Source organism: Corapipo altera, unplaced genomic scaffold, assembly GCF_003945725.1.
Source record: "Corapipo altera isolate COAL_440 unplaced genomic scaffold, ASM394572v1 49, whole genome shotgun sequence".
Taxonomy (NCBI): Eukaryota; Metazoa; Chordata; class Aves; order Passeriformes; family Pipridae; genus Corapipo; species Corapipo altera.
Genome location: NW_020884879.1, coordinates 20,368,985 through 20,394,124, shown reverse-complemented (window position 1 = coordinate 20,394,124; position 25,140 = coordinate 20,368,985). Strand labels below are relative to the sequence as shown.

The 25,140-nt window shown below is 39.8% G+C and overlaps 1 protein-coding gene across 5 annotated transcripts in view; it reads left to right on the top strand.

Annotated features, from left to right (window-relative positions):
• Positions 1–25,140, top strand: part of ZNF704 (zinc finger protein 704) — a 132,007-nt gene that overhangs the window by 83,415 nt on the left and 23,452 nt on the right. For 2 of the 5 annotated variants that reach the window (XM_027638536.1, XM_027638535.1), the window contains 2 exons: positions 3,446–3,540; positions 4,881–20,948. The exons of 1 other annotated variant lie outside the window; for it this stretch is intronic. In XM_027638536.1, coding sequence (XP_027494337.1) covers positions 3,446–3,540; positions 4,881–4,992 — 207 coding nt within the window. In that variant the 3' untranslated portion in view covers positions 4,993–20,948. Of the gene's footprint in view, positions 1–3,445; positions 3,541–4,880; positions 20,952–25,140 lie in introns of those variants that run through there. 2 more of the 5 variants (XR_003526864.1, XM_027638538.1) reach the window with 2 other exon arrangements.

The window sequence follows — 25,140 nt, the reverse complement described above, 5'->3', positions numbered from 1 at the left end:
ATTAGGTACAGATTTGCAAAAGTGCATAGGTCTACACATTTTTTCATGTTACTAGTGGTGTTGGAATGGACCCATTCTGCCCTTGACCAAGTAGAAGGCTCTTGTATCCTGGTTTTGAGCAGTCTTCTTCTAGATGTGTATGTCAGTAGTTAAGTCCACGAGAGAGACAAAATTTCAAAATAGTCTCCTTTTGTGTTTTGGTTTTTTTGACACATACTGTAGTGTTTCCACATTCATTCCTGTGGACATTGAATTTCAATGACCCTGAGAACTCCCTACTTGCTTTCCTGGGAACCATGATGTTCAGATATCATGACTTGCATTAAGCCCTCGCTTTTGGACAGTCTTTAGCAGAACAGCACTGACAGGCTTATGTGAATGTGCTTACCAGCAAGTTCCTGAGCACCTCAAAACAAGCCAAACATACGACTGGAGCAGTCAGGGTTCAGTATATGGCTGATTCAGGCTTGGGGGTATTCACAGCATCTAAACACAGGCATTTATTTAAAAGTCTTGTAGTTGTAAGGGAGGAGGAGTGGCTGAGGTCACTTGGGTTGTTCAGCCTGGAGAAGAGGAGACTGAGGGGAGACCTCATTGCAGTCCACAACTGCCTCGTGAGGGGAAGTAGAGGGGCAGGTACTGATCTCTTCTCTGTGACCAGTGACAAGACCCAAGGGAACGGCATGAGGCTGAGTCAGGGGAGGTTTAGGTTGGCTATCATAAAAAGGTTTTTCACCCAGAGGGTGGTTGATCACTGGAAAAGGCTCCCCAGGGAAGTGTTCACAGCACCATCTGTCTGAGTTCGAGAAGTGTTTGGACAATGCTCTCAGGCTTATGGTGTGATTCTTGGAGATGGTCCTGTGCAAGGCCAGGAGCTGGACTTCCATGATCCTTGTGGGTCCCTTCCAACTCAGAAGATTCTGTAGTTCTGTGATTCTGTAATTAGGGGGACCTCCAAACTCCTTTGTGCTCTCAATCATGCATAAGTTAGATTCCCAAGGCACATGGGAAATACACTTTTTCTTACCATTTTCCTACGATAACTTTACAGGTGCAAGAGTGAGTGTTGGCACAGTTATGAGTCACTGCTAGGTACTGTTCTCTGCCTGAAGCAGAATAAACAGGATGATGCTTACTCTACCACTTGAGACTGAATTAGGAGAAAAAATCAGGCACAGCCTGAGGATGTACAAGGAGGGTGAATTAAATTATGCAAGTGGAATGAGCAATGGTGGAGTCTGTATCTGTTGGTAGTGGAGGGCCTAACCATATAGTTCCACTTCTATGTAATGTAGGGTAGAAGTCTTTCTGAATGCCAGTGTGATCTCCACTGTGTGATACTGGCTTCTACCTGCCTGCTCATAACCCAAAAAGGTTGAACAGGCACGATCTTTAAGTTTGATAACCTGATGTTTACAGGTCACAAATCTTCTCTGTAAACACAGTTTCCCACCAGGAGTTGTAACTGGAAACTCCAAGTCCTTGCTTCAAACAAACACTGTCATTTCACTCTGTGTTAAACAGCGCTTCAGAGGAGAAAAGCCTCCGAGGGCAAGGACTGTATCCTCAGGGCTTCCTCTTAATCTGCTCCTAGTGTCCCCTGCAGAGGAGAACAGCTGACTGGTATTGTTTAGACCTGCTGCAAAGCCGATCAAGGTACACGAAACTCATCTTCAGTGCAGTCTGGCTGCCTTGGTGTGCCAGCCCGTGGAAACCATTGTGCAGACACCCTCTCTATAGAGGGTGAGGGGAGAGGCAATCTGCATGCTGCAATTATTGCTCAAGCCCGTTCTGTGTTTGGAAGTAATCAGAGTAACTGCTTATAACATGGGAGGCCATCCAAGTACTCTTCTGTTCAATGAAAACCAGCTAATATGTTGAGTGTCAGTTAGTAGTGGTAGACACAAAATAGTTTCAGGTTTTTAAAATGTTTCAGAACCCCAGCAGAATGAGATCTCTGTTTGTTGGTAATGACTGGAGAACTGTGCAGTGTGTGGTAAATGCCAAATACTGTAAAAATGCTATTACTTTGAATTTCATCTTCGATGTTTCAACCATTCTTAGGTAAACAAGGGTAGCAGTTGATAAAAGATTGGAAAAAGAAGTAGTATAGACAACAAGCTGCCCTTAGTATTCTGGAGTGATAGAAGGAGCTAGTGTGATCTCTGGATGTGTAAAACATGACTTATGGTAAGCAGGCAGAGAGAGAGGAAATTTCTTTCAAGCTTTGCAGGTATATTTCATATATCAGTAATGGTCTAAACTTGTTTAGAGTGGGGGCCACACATGCAGTTAAATCAGAAGTTTCCGTAGTTACCAGCCGAGAGTAAAAGTTGAAAGAGTGGCTGTACTCCATTACAAGCATTAGTTAGTTTTTTGCTACTGTGTAGTAGATATAAAATAGACTTCCTATCAAAAATCAAAGCACATACAGTAATTCTCTTTAAGTCAGGTCAGTCAGTTCCCATTCTTCCAAATCTTGTAAGACTTCAAAAAGGCAGGATTGAAAACCTGTAGCAGTTCCGGGCTGCAGGAGGCTGACTCCATGCACCAGATACCCCAATGAAGCTTGCTATGTTCAATATACAACTAAAAATGAGTGTGCATAGTTTTATTGTAGTGTTTTAGATGTAAAGTTGTTGTGGTCTTTACCCAGGAGCAAAAAAAAACTGCAGTAGTAAATAATTTAGGAATTATTTAAGGCCAAGCATTATACCATGTGATTACTCAAATAATGTTGCCAACCCCCAAACTCACATAGGAAACTTCTTTGGAAAGTGTCAGAAGACCAAACTATACCCTCCCCTCATGAACATTCACAAAGAGGATGACTGCTGAAAAGGTGACTGTGCAGAACAAGGAGATAATCCAGTACCTCTTGTCAGCAGCCTTGATCAGAAGGACTCCCTTGCGCTCCCATTAAACCTCAAGGGGACACATTGTAACTGCCCTGCAGCAAAGCTCCTTCTCCAAGGGAGTCTCTCAGAAAGAATGCCTAGTCACAGATGGAAGCAACAAGTGGGAATCCCTTTATTTCATAGCAGGTTATTGGTATTAATCTCAACACAGGACAGAGTTTATTTTTCCAGTTATTTTCTTTGCTTAAATTGTAGAGAGTTTTCCTAAGAGCTATTCAGAAATCTTGAAAATTAATGCATATTTTGTATTTCCCAAATACAAAAAGTGATGCTGATCTGTATTCTGGTTTGCTTTATGAGGAGGACTGAAAGTACAGGGAAACAAAGTGGATCCAATGCAACATACCTAATGCTAAATAGACATCTTTCTAAATAAACCTATAGCTTACTTATGTTTGTTATATAATCACCTTTCCTGGGTATACTTGCAACAATGAATCATAATGTGCATTTTCTGGGAAAAAGTGTTTAAACTGCATTCATATGTGTATGTTCTTCATAAGCAGCCTTTTTGTCTGTATTGGCAGGTTTCACCAACTCATAATCGTCCTGCAGGGAGTGGAGAGCAGAAACAGTCCCACACAGTTCTTTCGTCACCGCCTAGAGTAGCATTTGGCTTGAGGTATGGGACCATTAGCTCCTGCTGGCACATCAGCAGCCTCAGAACCTGGAGGGCATTCAGTAAATAAGATGTCAGTGGCCAGAGAAACAGAGAAGGCACACCACCAACCCCAGTTGCAGTTGTCAGGCAGTTTCTTACTAGGATGCTTCAGAGTAAGCGTTCAGAATCTGTTTTGCTTTTCATTACCATCAGAGGTGAAGTTCATGGGAAGAGTGAGTTACTGCAAAATTAAAAAGGCAGACTGAAGCAAAACTGCATGCCTTACACCAGGCACGTCTGGAGTTCACATGCAGTCCTAAATTTATCCTGTAAAGCAGTGCTGCCCAGATCCACTGCCCCAGCTGAAGCATCCTAAACTACATGGGGTGGCTTTGCTTTTGTCCCTGAAAGGCTGGGCCATCTTACATGTTTACCACCATTCAGTCAGAATGGTATTTGACTTCAACGGAATTATAAAAAAACATATCTCGCAATAGATTAGATCATTTAAAGATGCCATGACAGCTGGCACTGCTGTAGTGAATGTTGAGTTGCTTGGTGAAGCATTGCTCCTCAGGTTTGCTGGCTTGCTGTGTGTTGAATAAAAAAAGTTCCATTTTAACAGTTAGTTGGATCATTTTCTAAACTTGAGAACTTTTGAGTGTGGTCGTAAGATGGAAAGCAGGACAATTTTTATAGCTGTAAAAGCAGGTGCTGCCCGCCTTGCTGGCTTTGGGGACAGCAGAGAAGGAGCACATGCAAATGGGCTGCAGGTGAGGGTAAAGGTTAAAACTTTTCACTCACTTTGTTGTTTTTCAGTCAGTGAGCTCAGAGCAAACTGTGCAGGAAGGACTGGCAAGCTTAGGAGCTGGTAGCTTTTCTCCTGTTTGGCATAGCTGCTACCTGGTGGTGGTCAAGATCTGATGCTACAAGCTATGCCAAGTGTTTTTACCACAGCTCTGCAGCACTTCTGCCTGACATGACCTGGCCTGTACTGTGGAACAGCTATGACTGTCCATCAAGGCATTTCATGTGGCTAAACTACAATTTATTAGTCCAGGTTTAGTTGCTGGCTAAGGTCAGGGATCATCCCAGGAGCAGAGGAGAAGGCTCAGCAGCTGCTGCACAGGCTGTGGAAGCCAGGCGAGGAGAAGGCCTGGTCCCTCAGAGCTGTGGAGTCACGGCTATGTCTGACTGTCTGCTTCATTAGCTCCCAGCTGACTTGAACACAGCCCAAATCCCCATGAAACACCCAGGGCTCTCTGCCTGCTGCACTCCATTGAGATTGTTGTCCTGATTTTAGGGTGAAAAGCAAAGCTACTAAAGCATCTCCTTAACGAGCTTCCCTTTCTCTCTGACAGGAAGCCTAGAGGGGAGGGGAAAAAGTGTCGGAAGGTCTATGGGATGGAGAACAGAGATATGTGGTGTACTGCCTGCCGATGGAAGAAGGCCTGCCAAAGGTTCATCGACTAACAATTGAAATTATGCAGAGGATTTGGGGATGGGGGAGGACAACAGCAGAACCAGACTGCTGCAGCTGCACTGTATCACTTCCCATTTTCCCCTCCAGTGATGTGGTGTTGGGGGTTTTGGGTTTTTGGGATGTTTTTTGGGGTTTTTTTTTAAAGAGCTTTGTATTTCAAAGTGAAGCACTTGTAGCCAAGGAGAAGCACTAATTAAAACCTGTGTGGAGCAATAGCGCCAAAAAAAAAAAGCGCAAAACCAAGAACACACAACAAAATTCTGTCTTAGTAAGCATGGAAACCAGAGCAGCTATTAGTGTTTTTCTGTAAAAGAAAGGAAAAAGTTAATTACTTTGCTAACTCTGTGAGCTACTTGCTCCTTAGGATCATTTTTAACCATTTCAGTCTCTGTGCTGTGAACATCTGTATCTGCTAAACTGATCAAGTTTTCTGTTCCTGAAACGAAGATATCTTTTTGAAAGCTTTCTAATAAACACTTCAGAGTCATATAAGCTACAGTTTTCTCAACAAAAGCTGTACTGAGACTGGATACTGCTAAATAATTCTCCTGATACGAATGATCATTATTATATTTTTGGAAAGGGGATGTGGGGAGGAGTTGGGATTTTCTTTTGTTTGTTTTGTTTGTTTGCTTATAGGGGAAAAGCAAAATCTAAATTTGCAAGAAGGACAAGCAATGCTCCTGGAAGATTTTTAAACCAGTCACAGACCAGTGGAGTGGAACAAAGTAATTTAAGTACCAAATTGGATTTTGACCCTCTAGAGGAAGAAAAGCAGCAGTGTAAAGTCACCAGCAGATATTGTCACGAGAAGTTGAGAGAAGAAAGCCGGTGATGCTTGATTGAAACCCATAAGAATATATTGGCAGTCTAGTAGCTTTTCTTACGACTCTCCCCTTTCTGAGAGAGTATGAACAGCAGGACCAGCATGGCTGTTGCTGCAGGAGGCCTATGAAGAACTGGTACTTGCAGCCATTATGATTATTTGTAATATCTATTCAGGGACATGATCCAGCCCAGCAGTTCTGCTTTGGCTTCCTTTTCTCTTATTTGAGAGATTTTTTAGATAATGGTTTGCTCAACTTTTTTTTTTCCTGTTAAAGCTACTAAGATTTATTTGACACAAAAAATTGGTGAAGAAAATACCCCCTTTCCACAACATCATCTCAGAAAAAGAAGTACAACAGCAAAGGAGCAACGTTATTTATGGTAAAAATCAGTTTCTTAAATCATTTTGTTATACAAATGAAAAAATTTCTCTGCTTGCAGTACTTTGATAGATTTGGGTCATTTAATTTCTCTGTCCATTAGGAAGTATGCACCAGAGTGTGGCAAGCTGGTGTTCTGTCTCAACTTGTATCAAATTACTGTTAATTAATGATTATTTCAGAGCAAAAATAAAGTAAGGATTTACTAGGAAATGAATGTATATGGTTAAATAATACTTGCCCGTAAAAGAAAACAAGACATCTTAAAAAAATCAAAGACACAGAAGCAAAACTTTGCCTAATAATTGCAGCATGAAGGGCTGCAAATGCCTGGGTTATTTTTTTTCTTTTGTAATATTCTAACCAATTAAAATTAGACCAAATCTTTTTCTTCCCTTTTTTTTTTTTTTTTTTTTTAAATTGTCTGAGCTGGCTTGTTCTCAGTGAAATGAGGGAACTTTTAAATATCTGAACAACTTTCTGAAATCTGGTCCAAAGTTCAATTGATAGCTTTATTAAGTGTGCAGTGCTGCTTGTGCCTGTGTAAAAGCACAGAATAACAATGCAGTTGTTTGGAATATACACTATGGATTCAGTAAGGTAGCACAGAAAAGAAAAATCTATAATAGGAGATACTGAAGGTTATCATCTGATTTTCTGCGAACAAGTTAATTGGGCAATCAGGTGCCTAATTTGAGCATGCTATTTCTGCAGTTATTTACAAATTGTGTAATTTACATGCACAAGTGGCAAGATATGCTTGCATGCATGCAATTAGTTGATTTTTTGCCCAATTGTGTTCTCTAAGTCATTAAGAAAAAAGAAAAATAGACTCTGAAAGCTAGTAAGACCCTAAAATATATACACATATATGTGTATGAGTATTTTTGTATGTGTGTGTATACATATATGTAAAACTATATATTATATAGTTTTATATGTGTATATAAAATCTGGAATCAACAGGGAGGAGAAAGATTGTTTTCTTTACAAATAGAAAAAATGAAGACACTAAGGGTCAGTGGATATACATAACCACTGTATTATCTTCTTTCCTCTTAGTAAATGTGGGTTGTGGGTTTTCTTTAGATGTTGTATTTTTTCTATTTCCATAGTAAAATACCTCATAGTAATACATTGACATTTCATATTCAAACACTGGGCTTGCTGGTGGTGTACTTACTTTGATAGAACTTAAAAAATTTGAGACTTTTCCAAGATACTCCTGCCAATTTGCCCCCCTCGCCCATTTTTACAAGCACTCCAAGACTATAAAGCATTCCATGATTCATTTGACTGTTGCCAGACTAACAGTATTTGCCTATATATTTGTTGTTCCCCTCCTTTTTACTTTGGAGGATTTTTTTTTAAATAATGTATCAGATTGTATATTGTTTCTATAATGTCATGGCATTGTGAGCACCTTTCCCAAGGGCACTTTATGAATTGTTGTAATAAGATTATTCTTTATGAATTTCTGCACAGAAGAATGGTTTTGTCGCCACACCAGATTGCCCTCTGGTACAAATTGGATATGGATTATGTAAGGGACAAAAGCCACAAACCATCAAAACAGGAGAGAAAGTTGGTGTCAACAAGGCAGAGGACAGAAAGGTACTTGATAAATCCTACCAGGACAAAACTAAGTTACCAGTATTTTTACACAATCTTTAATCAGCAGTTTATATTAAATCAATTTTGGATCTTATGGCTGTGGCATTTTGATTCATAAGTAGGCACTTCTGGAGTTACCACGTCTCACCCAAGGCCACGATAGCAGGACAGCACGTCTGTCTGGGCCTGCACCAGTGGCTTTGTGTTTTGAGCTCCGATCACTTCATGTCACATGAGCACTTCAGTGCCCACCGAAATCCCTTCGTGATCCTGACACACCCAGGAAGGACAGAAATGTCAGCAAAGCCTTTCCTCTGCTGGCAGTACTGAGCATAATCTGGAGTAACTTCTTCCATTTTTCAGTCTCTTGCTTCTGTGTTGCTTTGAGCTGCATTGCTGTCCTCCTGACACCTGATTTATCTCGCACGTCTGCACTGACCTCTCCAAAACAGTCTGATTTCTTTGTTTTCCCAAGGAAGAGCTAGCCTGAATGCTGTGGTCATTTACTGTCATCAGTACATGCCAATTCCTCTATTTTCTGTTTCTCTGTGGGAGGTAGGTCATTGTCTCCAACCTCCCAGGGAAGTCAGAAGGAATGGCCTGAGCACATCGCGCAGTCTCTGTGTGCTGCAGGGATTTGGATGTGGGTTCATATATGTTTCGAGCCAGAACTTAATATAAAAATGTAAGGATCTGTTTTATTGTTACTGTTATTATGTATTAAACCACTTCTTGATACTCGTAACAGAAATTGCCAACATCAGTATCAGAGTAGAGATCAACTTTATTAATCCCAAATATTTTTCTTTAGCAATTTCCTTATTAGAACAAAGCTATTTCCCACTTCCCCATTCCCCCATCCCCTGAAAGATCTGGAAAATGAGATCATTTTAGAAGAGAAAAATTTTAATAGCAATTTGAATATGGGAATGTGCTCCAACTGCTCCTGTATGAAGCTGTTGGACTTTAAAACTCAGATCATCTTAGTCATAAAACAGTTTCCACACAGAACAATGTGCCTGATTCTCTAGTGCCTTGCACAAATGTAACAGGATATACAAGATGCAAAAGCGAGTAAAAACTCTTCTGTTCCAATCTGCAAGTTTACACTTACTTTTAACCAATACCAGTCATCACCTAGCATGTACCTGTTGGCATGTTAGCCATGCTTGTGCTAATAAGCTGAGCAGAATGCCTGTCTGTCCAATTACTTTTTCCAAATCCTTAGCCTTGTATCGACATTAGCTATCTAATTATCTACGAGTTCCTTGCAGCTGTTCACTTTTGCTGACATCACTGTCTTCATTCCTTCTCATTTTTTTTTTTTTTACAATAATGACTAGATAGGCAACACAACAGGAGGTAAAGCTTTAGCCAAAAGCTGTTGCAGAACCTGCATGTTGGAACAGATTCCAGCTGCATGCAATGTCCCAGATGTTCTTGTCCCTGACTTTATTGTTCTGGCCCAGTGAGTCAGGATGTTTTTTCTATTGGTTGCTGTGGCCTGGGACCAGCTAAAGCAGCCCTACTGAGAATCCAGGACAATCGCTGTGAATGTGGCAATACAGAGTGATTTATTTCTTCCCCTGCCTGTAAATATGTTAGAACACCATGTCAGAAACAGGACATGAAATTAGAAGCTTGCTAGCCATGTGCAGAGACATAGGTGGTTGCCAGTGAGGCTTCTTTTTGTTGGATCAAACTATAGGCACCTGCTGGAGAAAGTTGTGCTGCACCTTTTTTTAGAAACACTTTGATATGAAAATATTTGTCAAGTCTCATCTTCGTCTTATTTTTTATTCAGTCTTCCTGTAAGATGGTAGCACTGGCACTGAAACCAGTGTGGAGTATGGGATTTAACCTGCATTTGTCGGGATTTTTCTGGTAGATAACTGGGCAGTTGTAAAGCATCACAGTGTAGATTTTGTTCTAGTATAAGTTCAGCAGAGTTTTATGGCACCTTTAGAAAATAGCTAGAAAGTAAGTCATACATAAAAATTAACCAAGCTGAGGGTTAAAATACATTCTGTATCTGCTAGACGTGAGCAGCCCTTGTCTGCATCCCTGTGGAGCTTGAAAAGCTTCAAGCTTGCAAAACAGCCAATGTACACCTGTTGTTGGTAGTGCCACCTGAGCTGCCTTTTCCATCTTGCACTACAGTGGTTTTACATCAACCGTGCTCTCACTTCTGTCAAATGTGGGATTTAAGGATTGTGCATCTTCCACTTGCAACTTTTTGAGTTTATTCATCAATACAAAAAGCAGTCATCATGATCTTTGTGCTTCACACAGACCATTTGTAATACCAATCCAGAAAGACCCTGAAAACAGAAATCAGCCTGTTTCTGATGGCACCAGGCAGAAGAAAAAACAGGTTACTCTGATGCTTGCTCCTACTCACAGGTACAATTCATTCAGCTGATGAAATGGAAGGGACTAGATAAATTAAGTGACAAGCCAGTGTTCTGCTGGTTTTTTTAACACATCTTAACACCAGGAATGATTCTCCTTACATATTTGGATCTGAATGTGAGGTCTCTAATATACCCTTGAGGGAAATAAATTTAGCAATAGAAATACTGTTTCAGCTTTCCTGGTGTTTGGGCACATACATTGTACTCATGAGGCGGTGTTTCAAAATTAAATCCAAATTCTTTATGTGATTCAGTGCTAAAGATGGACTTGAACATTAAAAAATGTTTGAATATTAGTATTTACTGTTTGCCAATTCTCTTAAAAAATTCAGGTTTGATTTTGAAGTCCTTATCTTTGTTTGCGATGCCGTGCAGCAATTAGTATATGATGTTTAATGTCCAGATAAACAGAAATTACTAAAATGTTTGTAGAAAACTGCCATGGGAAGACAGGGAAATAAGAGATAGTTAATACAAATTTCCTCAGGGAACATGAGAGGGCTGTGAAGGCAGGATGTGGGTTTATTTGAATGGAAGATTGCTAGGAAATTGAATTTTTTTCTATTTTAGGCAAAATTAAAAGAGCAATATATCAGTACTTGAATTATTAAGATGAGAATGAAGCACTAATTGATGAACTTGATCCTACTTAATGTTGTAGCTTATAAAAATATAGAAAGTGAGCTTGAACCATAACCTAATAAAAATGTAAATCTATACATTTGTGTAAATCTTTTCAGGATCTTCTGTAAATATAAAAGCGTCTTGTTTATATAGTTCCTTGGTCAAAGCATACTTTGTCTGTAATTGGATTACTTCTTACCAAATGACTTCAGCAAGCAAAAAAGCATTATGTCAGCATGATATCCTGGAGAGTTGTGTAGTGCACTTGGAAAAGGGCTAATTAAAATTTAAAATTATTTAAATAATAATTTAATATTTAAAATTAAAAAGAAAACATGCCACCACTTTTTTTTTTTTCTTATCTGCAAAGGTATCAGCTTCTGTAAACCCAGGGCTTTATCAAACTACGTTAACTAGAATTTTGAAATTCTTCAAATTTTGAAGATTCTCAATTTTGCTTTATTTTTACACAGAAAAATAATTTTTGATCCATAGTAGTTTTTTCCTATCAACTTTTTCCCGTGTCCAGAGATCCATGCTGCAAATTCCAAATGTGTATACTGAAGTGAATAAAAATCAGGATCTTCAGTATTAGAACCTAAAAATGTAAAATAGCATTTACATGGTGTCCAAATTCTTAGTATCAGTATTTAACTGTAGTAACTAATTCTTACAGTGATGCCAGCAAATCTTTTGGGGAAGGGGAACACGTAATCTGTAAATTAGGAGGTATGGCTGTGCAGAGGTAGAACTACTGGTGTTCCAGGAATGAAGTGTAGGCTCAGGTTCATCAGAGCACTCACATATGTGTTTACCTCAGCTTGCGGAGTTTGCTGATGAGACTCTCCGTGTTTCTCAAGTTTGGCACACATTTTTATGCTCCTGTGAAATCAGTCCTTAGCAAGAGCAGATATTCTTATAGCTTTGTTCGAAATATGCACTTTGTGAGACAATCTATCTTTTCCTGGTTTTATGCAATTTACATCATGTTTAGAAGACCAGACAAATTTAGAGAATTCTTTTTTTTATTATTATTTTTTGCATTGCAAAAGGGAAAGTGAGAAAGAAGTTCAGCTGCACATTTCAGCATGTGAAAGCATTGCTTAGGTTTGTAAAAGCCGTGTATTTGCCATCAAGCTCAAAGGAACTCATTTGAGCACAAGCAGGTCACATCATATAAATTTATATCATTCCATCTGTACTCCCTGTACACTCAACACTCCTCCAGGCAACTGGAGGCATAGGAGCTCTGAGTATGCAAGGAAATAAATTAATTTACCTAAACACTTTAGGAATACTGTGCTTTTAAACCACAAATTATGTTGTCTATATGTAATTTTTAGAATTAAGAGAAAATAGACAGTAGCCTTATTAACCAGGTGCAATACTTACAAAGGGCTAAATTATGGAAACAAGTGGTGTGTGTTTGTACATCACTGAAAAATGTGCACTCTCTGAAAACTGACTTTTATAGCACTGGGATCTTATTACCTCTCTGAAATTATAATGTTGGTGTAATTTTATAACCATTTATTATACATTATGAAACAGGATTTGGGATTTCCTAAGAACCAAAAGGAGGAGAGGGGAAACTGTAAATCACATAGACTGGTGGTATGTTGTTTTACATGGCAGAAGTAACCTAAAACACCTTTACAAAGCCATACAAGTTCTGGATTATGGAGAGAAAAAATCTCTTGCCCTTGGTTACAGACATAGTTTAGTCTGAAATTTCCCACGGTGACATGAAAATGCTTACTTCAGTGTTCAGCGTTTGCTTTGTCTCTTGCATTTTCTTACTGGATTTTATTTGTCTTCTGATCGTGAAAAGATTCCAAAGTAGCAGTATTTGGCTTGAAATTGTATTCTTTTGAAAATAACTTTTAAAATGGAGAGATTTCTTCATTCACTTCATTCACTGTACAGTCTGAATGAGATCACACAACATGATCTGCTCTGACTTAAGTGGAGAGTTCATACAAGCAGAAGATTATGGGAAAAGGTTATGTTGAGGATTAATTGTTCAGTCATAAAAAAATTTGAACAGTCAAACTAAAAGTTCCACTCACATATTTCTTCCCTCCATCTGCACTGGGGGGTCAATGGAGTAGGGCTGCCAAGTACAGTGTATCTGGCTATCCTACTCCTGGAGGGGTTGGTGGGGTTTTTTTTCTTCTGTTAGATAATGACGCACACATCATCTTCTTATCCCTCTTTCTTTTTTTTTGTCTTGTGCTCAGAGTCCAGAATTAACTGAAAGCCAGAAATAATCAGATTTGTTGAACAGAAGGCTCTTTGGTTGTTTCCCTGTTTGACTTCTAGCAAAGGCGCCGAGGGACAAACTCGAACTTTGAGACAACTTAGTCAAAAGAGGCTTGAGCCAGTCAGGCAAGACCTGAAACAAAATTGCTCAGAATTGAATCCCTGTAGGAGGAAACTCATCTTAAGTCAGTTACAGAAGTTCTGTGGTTTGATTTTTGTGGTGTTGGTTGGTTGGGTTTTTTTTAAATTACATGCCTGATAAGAAGTCTTGTTACACAATTAAGAGCAGAATGCAGATCACATTGTACTCCAAACAGTACAGGTTTTCTCAAGAGAGTTGCAGTTGTTCCCGTGCTTTGACAAGGAGTGCTCTCACGGGTAATGGTTGTAGAGCAAAGGCATGTGGGTTTTCTTCTCTGTGACTTTCCACTGGAATTGGGAGTGTGAAATTGTGACTCTCCCTTTCTGAGTGCCTGAGGATTTTGCTGTTAGGCTTTGTGAGAGGGGTGGATATGTACCTCGGCACCTTTGCACAGGTGTTGGAAGAGTTTCTGGTAATACCAAAGTGGCAGTACTTTGGATGTGTCAGTGACAGATTTAAGAGCTGTTAAGCAAGTGGTATTCAGTCTGTAATCCATCCTACTGATGGATACTGATACCAGGGAGAAGGAGGTGTCTCAGGATGGGACCCAGGATAGCCAAACTTCTGTGTAGGGAGTCACCACCATAGTCCATGTGCTGTTGGCTGGAGCAAGTGCTGTCTTTGTTGTGTCCAGCTTGAGAGAGGTTGGTTATCCTCACACATTCATGGCATGTTCATAGGACAGAATGGTCTTTTGAAGAATATTCTTGTTTTCAAAGATTAAAATAAAACTGTAGGTGAACTTTTATGTTGAAGTCACTGAATAAATTACAGTATTGTCAGTGTTGAAATCAGAAGGGGTTGTTTTGCTCCTTCCAGAGCCATGCTGCAGCTCTAACAGAGCCCTGTAACCTTAACCAAGTCTTTTTCCCAAAGATTTGCTGGAACCCAGCACTGAGCCCTAAAGTGAGGCCAGTGTGAGTTTGACCCCCATGTAAAGGAGGCTCTTTCCAGCTCTTTCACAACTCTTATCCTTTCTAAGTTAGTGTTTTATCAGTAGACCTTTATAAAGGGGGCATCGCCTCATCGCTGTTCCGGGGCATTTCTAACATGGCACCAGCCACCCCTGCATTTGCAAGGAGCCAGATATTATCTTTGTCAGTAGAGGTGTTTGGGGAATATTATTTTAGATTTAGACCTCTACACTTCACCTAACGCTGCAGTTTACAGCAGATTAAGTTGGCATACGCTTGTGCTGCTGTTGAAGAAGCTCTTCCTACCCACCAGAGAAGTATCCCAGGTTATGCCTAAAGCATATTACCTGCTGGGTTTGTACCTCTGCTCTTTAATGTGGCAGGCATGATAATACTGCCTTTATCCCACCCTGTCTTGGCTGGGGTCTCATTAAGATCTTATAAGACCTGCTGCATACATTGTTCTTCCTTTTTTTCCTACCAGTCTTGTTTCAGAGAATATAAATTTAAGTTCTTTTTAAAAACATTTTTTCTGAATTATTATTTTTAGAAACAGGGGATTTTCTGTTTAACTTCATTGTAAAATTACTGAGCTTTTTATTTGCTCTGCATTGCACTTTATATATATTTTCACTTGTTGGGCCATGTATTTTTGATATATTAAACAATAAAGGTTTTGTTAATCTAGATTTAACTAGAAGTTAACCATGAAAGTAAAATGTTTTTATAAAATTGCAAGGTCCATAACATGCAGCAAATAATCTGTTTAGATCAGAGACATTTTTAATGATACATTGAGAATTACTATACTTGTGAAATTTATTACCATTTGGTAAATTCAGGACATTCATGAATATCATGATTTAAAATGGAATATTAATAAGCAGGAGACAAAGTTCTAGACATTGAGTTTGCTTGTATGCAAAACCTGAATTAGTTTAATTGATAGGAGTTTTAAAAAAAAATCAGCCTAATGTAGTTTAAAGAAGTGTGGAACTGTTTAATAGGCAAGTTTAAAAAGAAAAAAAGCTCACAGAAAAGTTGAAATTAGTTTAACTTAACCACCAAAGAGCTGTGTTCTCCACTGTGCTAAGGCAGTGCTGTCTAGTGGGTGCCTGTGAAGCCCCATAGTCCTGCAGGGGCGGAACTCATGCAAGTACAAGGCACCAGCAGAAGCCATGTGTGAGTATGGATTTTCCTGCTTTAAACAGCAGTGCTCCAAGCTGTTACACTTACAGCCCCACTGCCAGGTTGGCAGTGGTACTTCCAATTGGTTTTTCCTGCCTTCATCTGCACTAATTTTGGGAACTAGTATCCTAAAGACAATCCTTTTGATCCTAAATGAGCTAATGAAGAACTCATCTCCCCTCTGGTTTTGGTGTTAAACTTACAGCCCTAATACTATTGTGTGTAGTTTATCTTAAGAATTTGTAGATGCCAGTTTCAGCGCTTTAAACAAAGAGCAACTACTTTGCCTCAGCACAGAATCCCTTCAAATCTTGTGGAGTACCTTGAAAAATAAAGACCTTTTTGACCTTTACCTCGTACCAAACTCTTTTATTCCAAATCATGCCTAAAAAAGTGGGGAAAACAAAGCACATGGTAGTGAAGGGAGGAGAGAGAGGCAGCAATGTGATACTTTTTTCCCAGCATGAGCCCTTCCTAGGCTCCCCTCTCCCAGGTTGATAAGTGTGTGTGCACAGACCATGCACAGCTTGGAAGTCCTGTGAAATCCCTGCAAAAGCTTTTAGTTGGACACCTCCCAGAGTCCTCAGTTCCTTTTAAGAGACTTTCAGATTTTCTGCTTTCTCACTTCTACATCCATACATAAAAGTCAAAGCTGACTGCTGCTCCAATAGCCTGGCTACAGTCTCACATTGAGCTGCAAATACATCATCTTGCCATTTTTAATCAAGCTGCAGTTCTGCCTACAAAGGATGGGCACGATCCAGGTATTTCTGCGTGCTGTAAAGCTGTTGTGTCCTTTCATGGACCACTGGGAGTCCCTGGAGGGAGGCAAGTGCACTGCCAGTGGTGTGCAAGCTTTGTGCGTGACATTGGCGAGCACCTGATACCTGTGCTGAAGAGAAAGCATAGGCTGATATCACCTGTGCATCCTACCATGGAGATGAGGCCTGCACAGCACTGCTCAGGTCTTGGAATTACAGGGAAAATTAAGCTTAAAACCTTTGTATCAGCACAGTGTGTCTCTGAAAACTCTGTGTTCAGCTGAGGAGCAAGAGCAGTGACAGGCCTCCAAGGTGGTGGTCTGTTAGGCAGCACAAATAACAGCTCTGTTGCCTGACTGGTTGTTGTATTTCCATGTATGTTTGAAGGAAGGCTTAGAAGAGAAGACGTTGTGTGTAGATGCTACTGCTTTGCAGTCTGGTTGGATTCTGCCCTCTGGGGGCAGCCTGTGGGCCAGCACAGCACATTTAGATAAGGTGCTTCCATGGACTTGAACATAGCAAAAAAAAATTTTTATAAGAAGCAGCAAAAGCAAAAGTTTTTATAAGAAGCAGCCACTTTTTCTTTTCTGTTTCTTAAAATAAAATAAAATAAAATAAAATAAAATAAAATTAAAAAAAAAAAACCAGAACAAAATGCCACAGTTCAGACCTTTGCCAGACTCCCACTGTCTCCCTTTGGCACTGAGAGCTGGGGAGAACTCCAGAATTCAGAGGACCTTGGCCATAACTCATCAAAAAGCCCCTGCAATCTATTGCTACTGAAAATGTTTTAGTGCTAGATCAAAACCACACAGACTTGGGCTCTCAAAAATTCCTCTTAAGAATTTTGCTGTTACTTCATATGAAAAAAAGTGTTAAAATCTTTGTGTCTGCATCTGAGTCAATTCTGCCTGCTGATCCAAGAGCATTGCAGTAGACTTCAAATATCTAGGGAGTCATTCTCAGTACAAGTCAGGACACTCCAAACATTTCAGATGTTTTTCTTACATTAAAAACATTGACAAAACAAGCAATGTGTCTATTAATGCCTAAAAGTTAATGAAAATAATTGAGTTAAAATACTGAGATGTATCTGCTTGCACTCGAAACTTTAAAGAAAGACTACTGAATTCTTGATTTGCTAAGCACAAGCTCACGAGTTTTAATAATGCACTAAACGAGCTTTGGACAGAGTAACATTTTACAAAAATCAAGAAAGATTTTTTTTTTTTCTCAAGTTATTCAAGTAATTCAGGTAATGAATAATTTGTTTCTGGTCACTGGGTTTTAGAATGAGTAAATCTCATCCACTCGCACTTCTAATATTTACTGTTTATATGGAAAAAAGTGTTTACTACTTTTTCATTTCCCGGTGAATGATCAGTTTGCTAGCTACAGACAATGTTTCTTGACTTTAGATTGCAGAATATGCTTTGATAATTTTACTTTTCTCCATGTGAATCCTGGTTCTCTGATTATTAGTTTTTTCTAGCTTCAAAAATGCTTTCGTGCGATTTCCATTGATAAGGTTGAATAAAACTTGCAAGAAAAAATCTAAGTCAATTCCCAAGTAAAAATTAAGTACATGAAACAACCATGAAGATAAGGTATCATGAGAAAAGTCAGTTCATTGCTGAATTAAATATTTATAGAACATGTTGATAAGCAAAGAGCAGTCATCTTTGTTAAATTTACATTTAGTAGCAAACCACTGTGTTTTAGTAAGTGTCACAAGTGACAAGCAATTTTTCTCCAGAAAAAGTGCAAATGGAAAACAACATTTAAATAGATCATTTAAACCAAGATTTTCTCCTTCTATTTAAGCCCCTCCTGCCTGGTACATTACTGTTATGTTCACGGATGCTCAGGACAACAGACATTCCTCATGGGAAGCAGCTAGGTTCCAAAGTGTCAACTGAATAAATGGGAAGTGAGCAAACTCATAGGACTTTCTAAAAAATAGCTCAGGTATTGCAATAACTTGAGAAAAAAAAAAAAAGACAAGGAAATACTATTCACTACTGAACTAGAATTTCAGCAGTTTAGAAGAATCGTGTTTTAATCTAGCTCCCATGCCATAGTTAAAACCAGGTTTCTGTTGGTTTGCTTGTTTGTCTTAGAGGGCTTTTACTTCTTAACCCTCAAAGCAGGGTATGTCTGTACTGAGATGACCATGATTGAGTAGGAATCTCTTGAAATCCTAAAATACATTATTACAGAAACAACAGTCTTTGAATGAAAAACTACTTTAAATTATCTCAAAAAAGCAAAAAGCAGCTAAATCTCTATTTGGGAAATGCCAAATGCCTACCATTGGCTCCCAGGCAGTGTGTTTAAGGGTCTCTTACAGCTTTATCAGCTTGCATTTTTGTTAAAAGTAGATGGTAATTAAACTACATAGCAAAGAACCTTCCTTTGATCTTTGTAAATGAATGTATACATACAAACTATGCATTTTCACACAGCTGCATACTGTATCTTGAATAGGTTCAACTCCAACCTTTCCCCTAGGTTAGCAACCCCTGAACTTCAGGAGCTGGAGGTACTCCCGTCTCCTTTAGCATTTATTTGTCTCTTGTCTTGTTTCTGCACTCCAAAAACCTGAGAAGCAGGATGCAGGAATGCTGAGCAGCAGGGCCCCAGGAGCAGAGTCGATGGGAACCTGTGGCCAAGGCCCGGACCTGGAATGCTCTGGGAGACCGCTTGGGACTCCCAGGCCCAGCATGGCCAAACACAGGGATGTGGTGTCTGTGCTGGCTCTGCCACAGCTGCTCCAGCCCCTCTTGCTCAGCATCTTGGACACTGGGGCAGCCGAGTGGGACCAGCAGCTGCTCTCACACAGGGTCAGTAGGAGTTTGCAGCAACATTCGGTCAAGCTGTGCCAGGGAGGAGCCACTGCACCTGGGCTGGGACAGCGTTTTTAGCCACCCTACCACCCTACTCATCGCTTCCCCATGGTGCTTTGTGGCACTTGGGAGGCATGGATGGCTCCTCAGGGGTTGTGGTCTTACTACTGAGACCTGCTGCCCTGGGCAATACAGTGCTCAAAACACTCAACTCTTGATCCTGATCATTGCTTGGACTTCAGGGCTGGGATGTGGAAGGGATGAAGGATCAGAGCTTGGTTTTAGCATACCTTCTGTTGGAAAGGAGTAGGAAAGATGGAAAATGGATGTCTTGTTCTTGTAGCTGGTGTAATTAAAGGAAAAAGATATTGCATGCAACATTTCTTACTTAAATTTTGAGTTGTTGCTGTAATATACATCAGGCCAATCTACAAAACAAATGAAATGTGTTTCTTACACTTTGTCCTACAGGAAGAAAGACCTAAAAAGTACAAGTATTGAGAATATCCTTGCTTTAAAATAAAGCAAGCCTGGAGTCAACAACAAAGAAAGATTTTGTTTATATGCAAACTATTTAAATATTTGATACCAGTATGAAGGCAGTAGTATTCTTATCTGTCCAGAGATGTGCACTCATCTAGGTTATGTTGAATTGAAAAATATTTTTGCAGTATGTATTTGTATTTGATGGGCTAAGGCCTTTAATTTTATATTCTTTACAAGAATTAGTGTGGCAATTATGTTTTTCCATTTATTGAGCTCCCTGCCCATGCTAGTTGTCCACTTGCATAAAGAATATTTCCACTACTTCAGAGGTTTTTGGGTGGTTGTTTTCAAAGGGGACCTGCCCCACAGGGTTCCACAGGGGTGCCCAGCATGGATGGGAGACTCCCTGGAGCAGGGCAGGTCACCCTTCCCAGGATGTTGCCTGTCACTGCAACAGACAGACACGGATTCATTTCCCTGCAGTCTGCAACTGCCCAGTGGGCCCGGAGTAGCTCCAGCTGCAGTTCCTCAAATCAAAGCTCTGACTGACACAGTCGGACCTTTGCTGTCACTTACTATCACAAAGTTAAATTTTTACGAGAAAGAGCTTCCAACTCTGGCACTGATGGAAATACTGAATACTTTTAATATATATATATATATTTGGAAAGTATTTGAACAAAGTGTTTTGTCTTTTTTTATACAACTTTTAGCCAAATAGAAGTATTCTGATTATTACTTCTGTGGATATCTGTCCACCTGTAAATAAGCTCATATATTCAGGTACATGAACCTGAAGGAAAAAAATAATAAAGACTGTTCAGTGGCTATGCGCTTTGCTAGCTCTTGGTTCCTTTGTACATAAGAGGTAACTGTTTAAATGTTGGGGGGAGGGTTAATTTAATTGTTGTTCCTCTAAAAAAAGAAGAAGAAAAAAAAACTTTTGACTTTGTTTTCTCTTTTCTGAGTTAATACAAAGATTTTCTAACTTTTTACTGCAGAAATGGATAAATACCTGGTGCTAAGTGAATGTGAGTCAAACTGGCCATAGCAGGCACACCAGTTAGAATGCACTTTTCCTGTGTCACACAATGTATTTTCTCAGAAGGGACCTTCAAAGAACTGTCAGATGTTTACATTTCTTCTTGTTGCCCCAAATAGTTTTGAATATTGAAATAACTCCCAAAAATCAAGTCATGATCCATTACTGATGAGATGAATCCTTGCATTTAGGTATCTATGACAGCTTTGTACAAATACCATTTTAGAGATAGTTGAAATATTGGGCTTTCATACTTTGTAATGCTTTGATGTGACAATAAATATGCTGTTGCTATCTAGTCTAACCTCATTGTAGACCTGTAACTCCTTGTTTATGATTATGTCATGGTTTGCACTGGCTTGAATTCAGCCAAATACTGACTGTTCAGCTGAAATACTCCGACTGTTATGATGTCCACAAAACGTTTATTAAATGCACTTATATCTGACTGCCGCGGAGTATGTCAAATTATTCATGTAATAAACCTCTTCTGTATAACTTTTGTTACTTGTTTATGTGAATTTTAGTTCTTTTACAGACGTGAATGTCAGCGCATCAACCAAGGACCAGCTGGAGTCAGTGAGAGCCTTTGCATCGACTTCATTACAAACAGGACTGATTTCCTTCCCTTTGATCAGAAGGACGATGTTTAGACACTATGAGTAAGACAGACAGGACAGAGATGTTGAATTTTAAGTTTTGGCCCTGTGAATTTGAAGTGCAGCCTTTAGCTAGTGACTGTGGTTTGCCACTTCCAGGCTCATGCTGGTCTTCCTGATCATTATGCTAGCAACACTTCCCCTGTCCTGCTCTTCCCTGGTAGCCAAGGAGCGACCTCCATGTGCACAACAGGATCATTTGACAGGCAAAGGATCATTTGACCAGAGTATGCCTTTCTCATGGTAAAGGTAATGAATCTACTGCTTGAAAGTTGCGAGTTGGAGAGACATTCCTGAAACAGGGAGTAGTTTCTTAAAAAAAAAATAAAAGTATAAGCTAGTATAATTTCCATCCAAGTTCTCAGCTCCCCTTCTAGCTTTGTTAGGTCATAGATTTTCCTTTGGCTAATGCATTCCTAACCACTGCTGCAATGCCAACTCCAATGTAAATAGCAAGGCTATTAAATTTAATGAGTGGTTTTACCACTCTTCTTCTGTTCACACTTTCCTCCCTTCAAGCAACACTTCCTCGCCACACACACACACGCTTGGTCATCCGTCTCCAGTGAAGATCTGTAAACTAACCTGTTCTCTAAGCCAGAGGCAAAACAGCTCGGGCCAAGAGGCCCTACCCTGCTGCCCAACAACATGCATGGGGGCTATAGTTGGACCTGTCCAAACCATCCCCTCCTGAATGTGCATTTGATCCAGCAGATTCCAGGCGCTGCTGGAGTGAGCGGCACACCTTGTAGCTTCTATTGGAGGAGCTGGTTGTCTTCACAGCCCCACTCCTCCCAGGCAGGTACCCAAAGCTGTCTGAGTTGTTATCATTAGAGCAGGGAATCCTATGGCTGATTGCTGTCGATATAAAAAGGAAGGGATTTGAAGTCAGCAAGAAAGCATTTTTAGTCATACTTGCAGAAGTTCACAGAATATTCTGAGTTGGAAGGGACCCACAAGGACCATCAAGTCCAACTCTTCAGTGAATGGCCCATCCAGGGATCAAACCCTCAACTTTGGCTTTATTAGCACCATGCTTTAACCAGCTGAGATAATCTCGTATTTCAGATTAAATTCCACTAATCAAATGTCACTTTAAGAGATAAGAATCTCTGCTGTAATTGATGTTTCTGAAGCCAGACGGGCTGTTAGAGTTCTCTTTATTCAAACAATGTTTTGTACATTAAAGGGTTTTGTTGGGATTTCAACCCAAAATTCAATACCTATACTCCCCTCTGTCCACTGCTGCATGAGTTTTGTCTCTTTCTGAGCCCATTCTGAACACTTTCAAGAAGTGACTACCTTGGTTTAGAACATTTCACATCCTCATTTACTTCCTATAGAAAATTTTGAGACAGAATTATTCCTTCTCTGCCTACATCAGTAACTTCTTCTAAACTTATTCCTTTTAGCTGAAATAATTCACTGCATTCAAATTTAGACTTCAAATACTCTTAGCTGAAAGAAGACAATTTATGTTGAAATGTCCTGTGCATTTTGTACTTTGCATGCTGCCATTGTCTTGTTTTATGGTACTGCCTTTGAGTCCTGTTCTCCAAATGTGGCCTTACAAAATCATTATATTATAATATTATTTCTGCTGTGAGGTCCTAGTAGAAATCCACTGCACCAAAAGCAACTTTTTAGCAATGAAAATGTCACTTAGAGAACAATAATATTATTTTGGTGCCCTTAACACATTTTTTTTCTAGTTTATTTGCTTAAACTGCCAACTTTTTTCCTCCCTCTCCCACACACTCATTTTTATGATGCCAAGAAAAATATTTCAGTTATAAAAATTGTCATATTGGTTTGAAGACTAGGCTACATTTCTCTTTTTGGCTAACAAAATAAAAAGCAAACATTATGCTAAGATTTATGTTCTAAATTTAGCTTTGAAGAGGAAAGAGAAATAATTTGCACCTTCCTGAATTATACTCTCTTGGTTTATCCCCAGATGATACCACTGTGAACAGATACAGGTTTTTGGTTGTTGTTGTTTTGTTTTTTAGGGTTTTTTTTTACAATTTCTAAGGAAGGAGAAGAGTTTTCAAATACATTTATTTCAATGCAAGGCAAATGACAAGCAAATTTATCCTGACTCTCTCAGCTTTGCCTTGTGTTGACTGTAGTACAAACATCTTGCTCCGAGACAAGACTTCATTGTTTGCCAGGCTGTAAAAACAAAATTTACGGATTATGAGAAAGGGAGGAACCACTACCAAGGACTGGATTAACCACCAGCATTGTTTTTAACCAAGAATCTGCAATAGCTCCAAGTGTCTCAGTCTGACTCTAACCACTGCTAGTCTGCCAAACATTCATTTCAGCATTTTTCAGTAGTATGTGAACATTCCCCTTTGGCTATTGGCTAAACGCAAACTTACTCTTCCTTCCCTGACTTTTATACTTTTATATTGTTGGCTTTGCAGGCTTTTTGTCTTTCCTTCTTAACACTATAAGCAGCATTTATACATATACATATAACAACATGCAGAAAAAGGGAAAATAACTACAAAGAAAACAGTCCTTTTTAGGGGAGATGAGGTTAAAAAATGTGCAGCCTAAAATTGTATTACATCCAACTGTTAACAAAAGCAACTCAGTGCTCACCAGGTGGGAACTGAGCATTCTCAAGATCAGAAACATTTTTTTCGTTGGAGGTACAAACTTATCTAGTGCTGACCTCCTGTGGTACGCAAGGGATCTGCAGTCGCCAAAAATAGTAGCCAAGAGTCAAAAGCAGGCGAGGTTGGAGAAATACCGGTAGGCTGGTAACTCGTGGAACAGAAAGGGCACGTCCCAGAGGAATACACACACCCCACACCCCTTTAAGTTTTTGTGTTTAACTCTTGAGCACACAAAATCCCACACCTTACCCAACATTTAAACATGGTGAATAGATCAGGTAAAACCAGTTCTTAAATTTGAGGATTTATCTAAATTTGCAAAGATTTATCAACAGCTTTAGCTGGGAATTTTGTCATTCACCCTTGCAGATCAGAGCTGTGTTTGTACCATCACCGATGCTGAGTTATCTGAGTGTGTGCAAGACATGGAGCATCCCTCTCTCATTACTTGTGGTTGAGTGCATTTGACTAATCTGTGAAAGTCCAAGTCTCTTGTCTCCAATAACTTCCTTGTTGCTCCATTTCCCACAAGCACACCAACACCACAGCTGTCACAGTGAGGTATATATGTTGTACATCTCCTTTATTCACTCCTCTGAGCACTTGTCCATATCACGCAAATCACTTCACCCATTCCATTTAGGCTCCAGATGATCAGAAGATGACTTACTTGGTAAGTGGGAACCCAAATATTTTTAATAACATCCCTCAGTGGTGAGCCCATTGAAGGTCACAGGAAACAGACACCAGTAGCTCTACCCGGAGTGAACTGTCAAAACCTGACAGCTTTGACAAGGAGGACAGGATAAATCACATTCTTAGCCCGCTCTAAAATCTAGTTGCACCTTTTCACTTTGGTGCATCTATATCTGTCCCACTAGACCTGCTTCCCAGTCCCCAGGATACACCTCACCCACTCTCCAGCCAGTGCAGGGCATCCCCTACCCTCAAAGCCACAAGACTCTCACTAACAGTGCCCATACAAGCATTCAACAAAAAGGGTGCTCTAAGTCCTACCTCAGAAGAGGGACCAATTTTGTTCCTGCAGCCTTGCTCTTTTAGCACTGGCAGAAAAAGCACTATGTATAAAGCAGGCCTTCCAAGTGTACCCTCCAAAATGAGAGCACAATAAGGATGCCTTCATCTTCCCACACAGCTGGAACTGCTACTTAAACACAAACATGAGCCTTTATAGCTGCAGATCTTGTGCTTTAAAGTCTCACCCCCTCACAGTGAGCAGAGAGCAAGCCACCCTCAGCAATCACTGCCAGATACACTTTTAAGTCTTTTTTTGGCCATCAACACACCTTCTATCCATCTTGGAGCAGAAACTGTCTCATTATTTTGG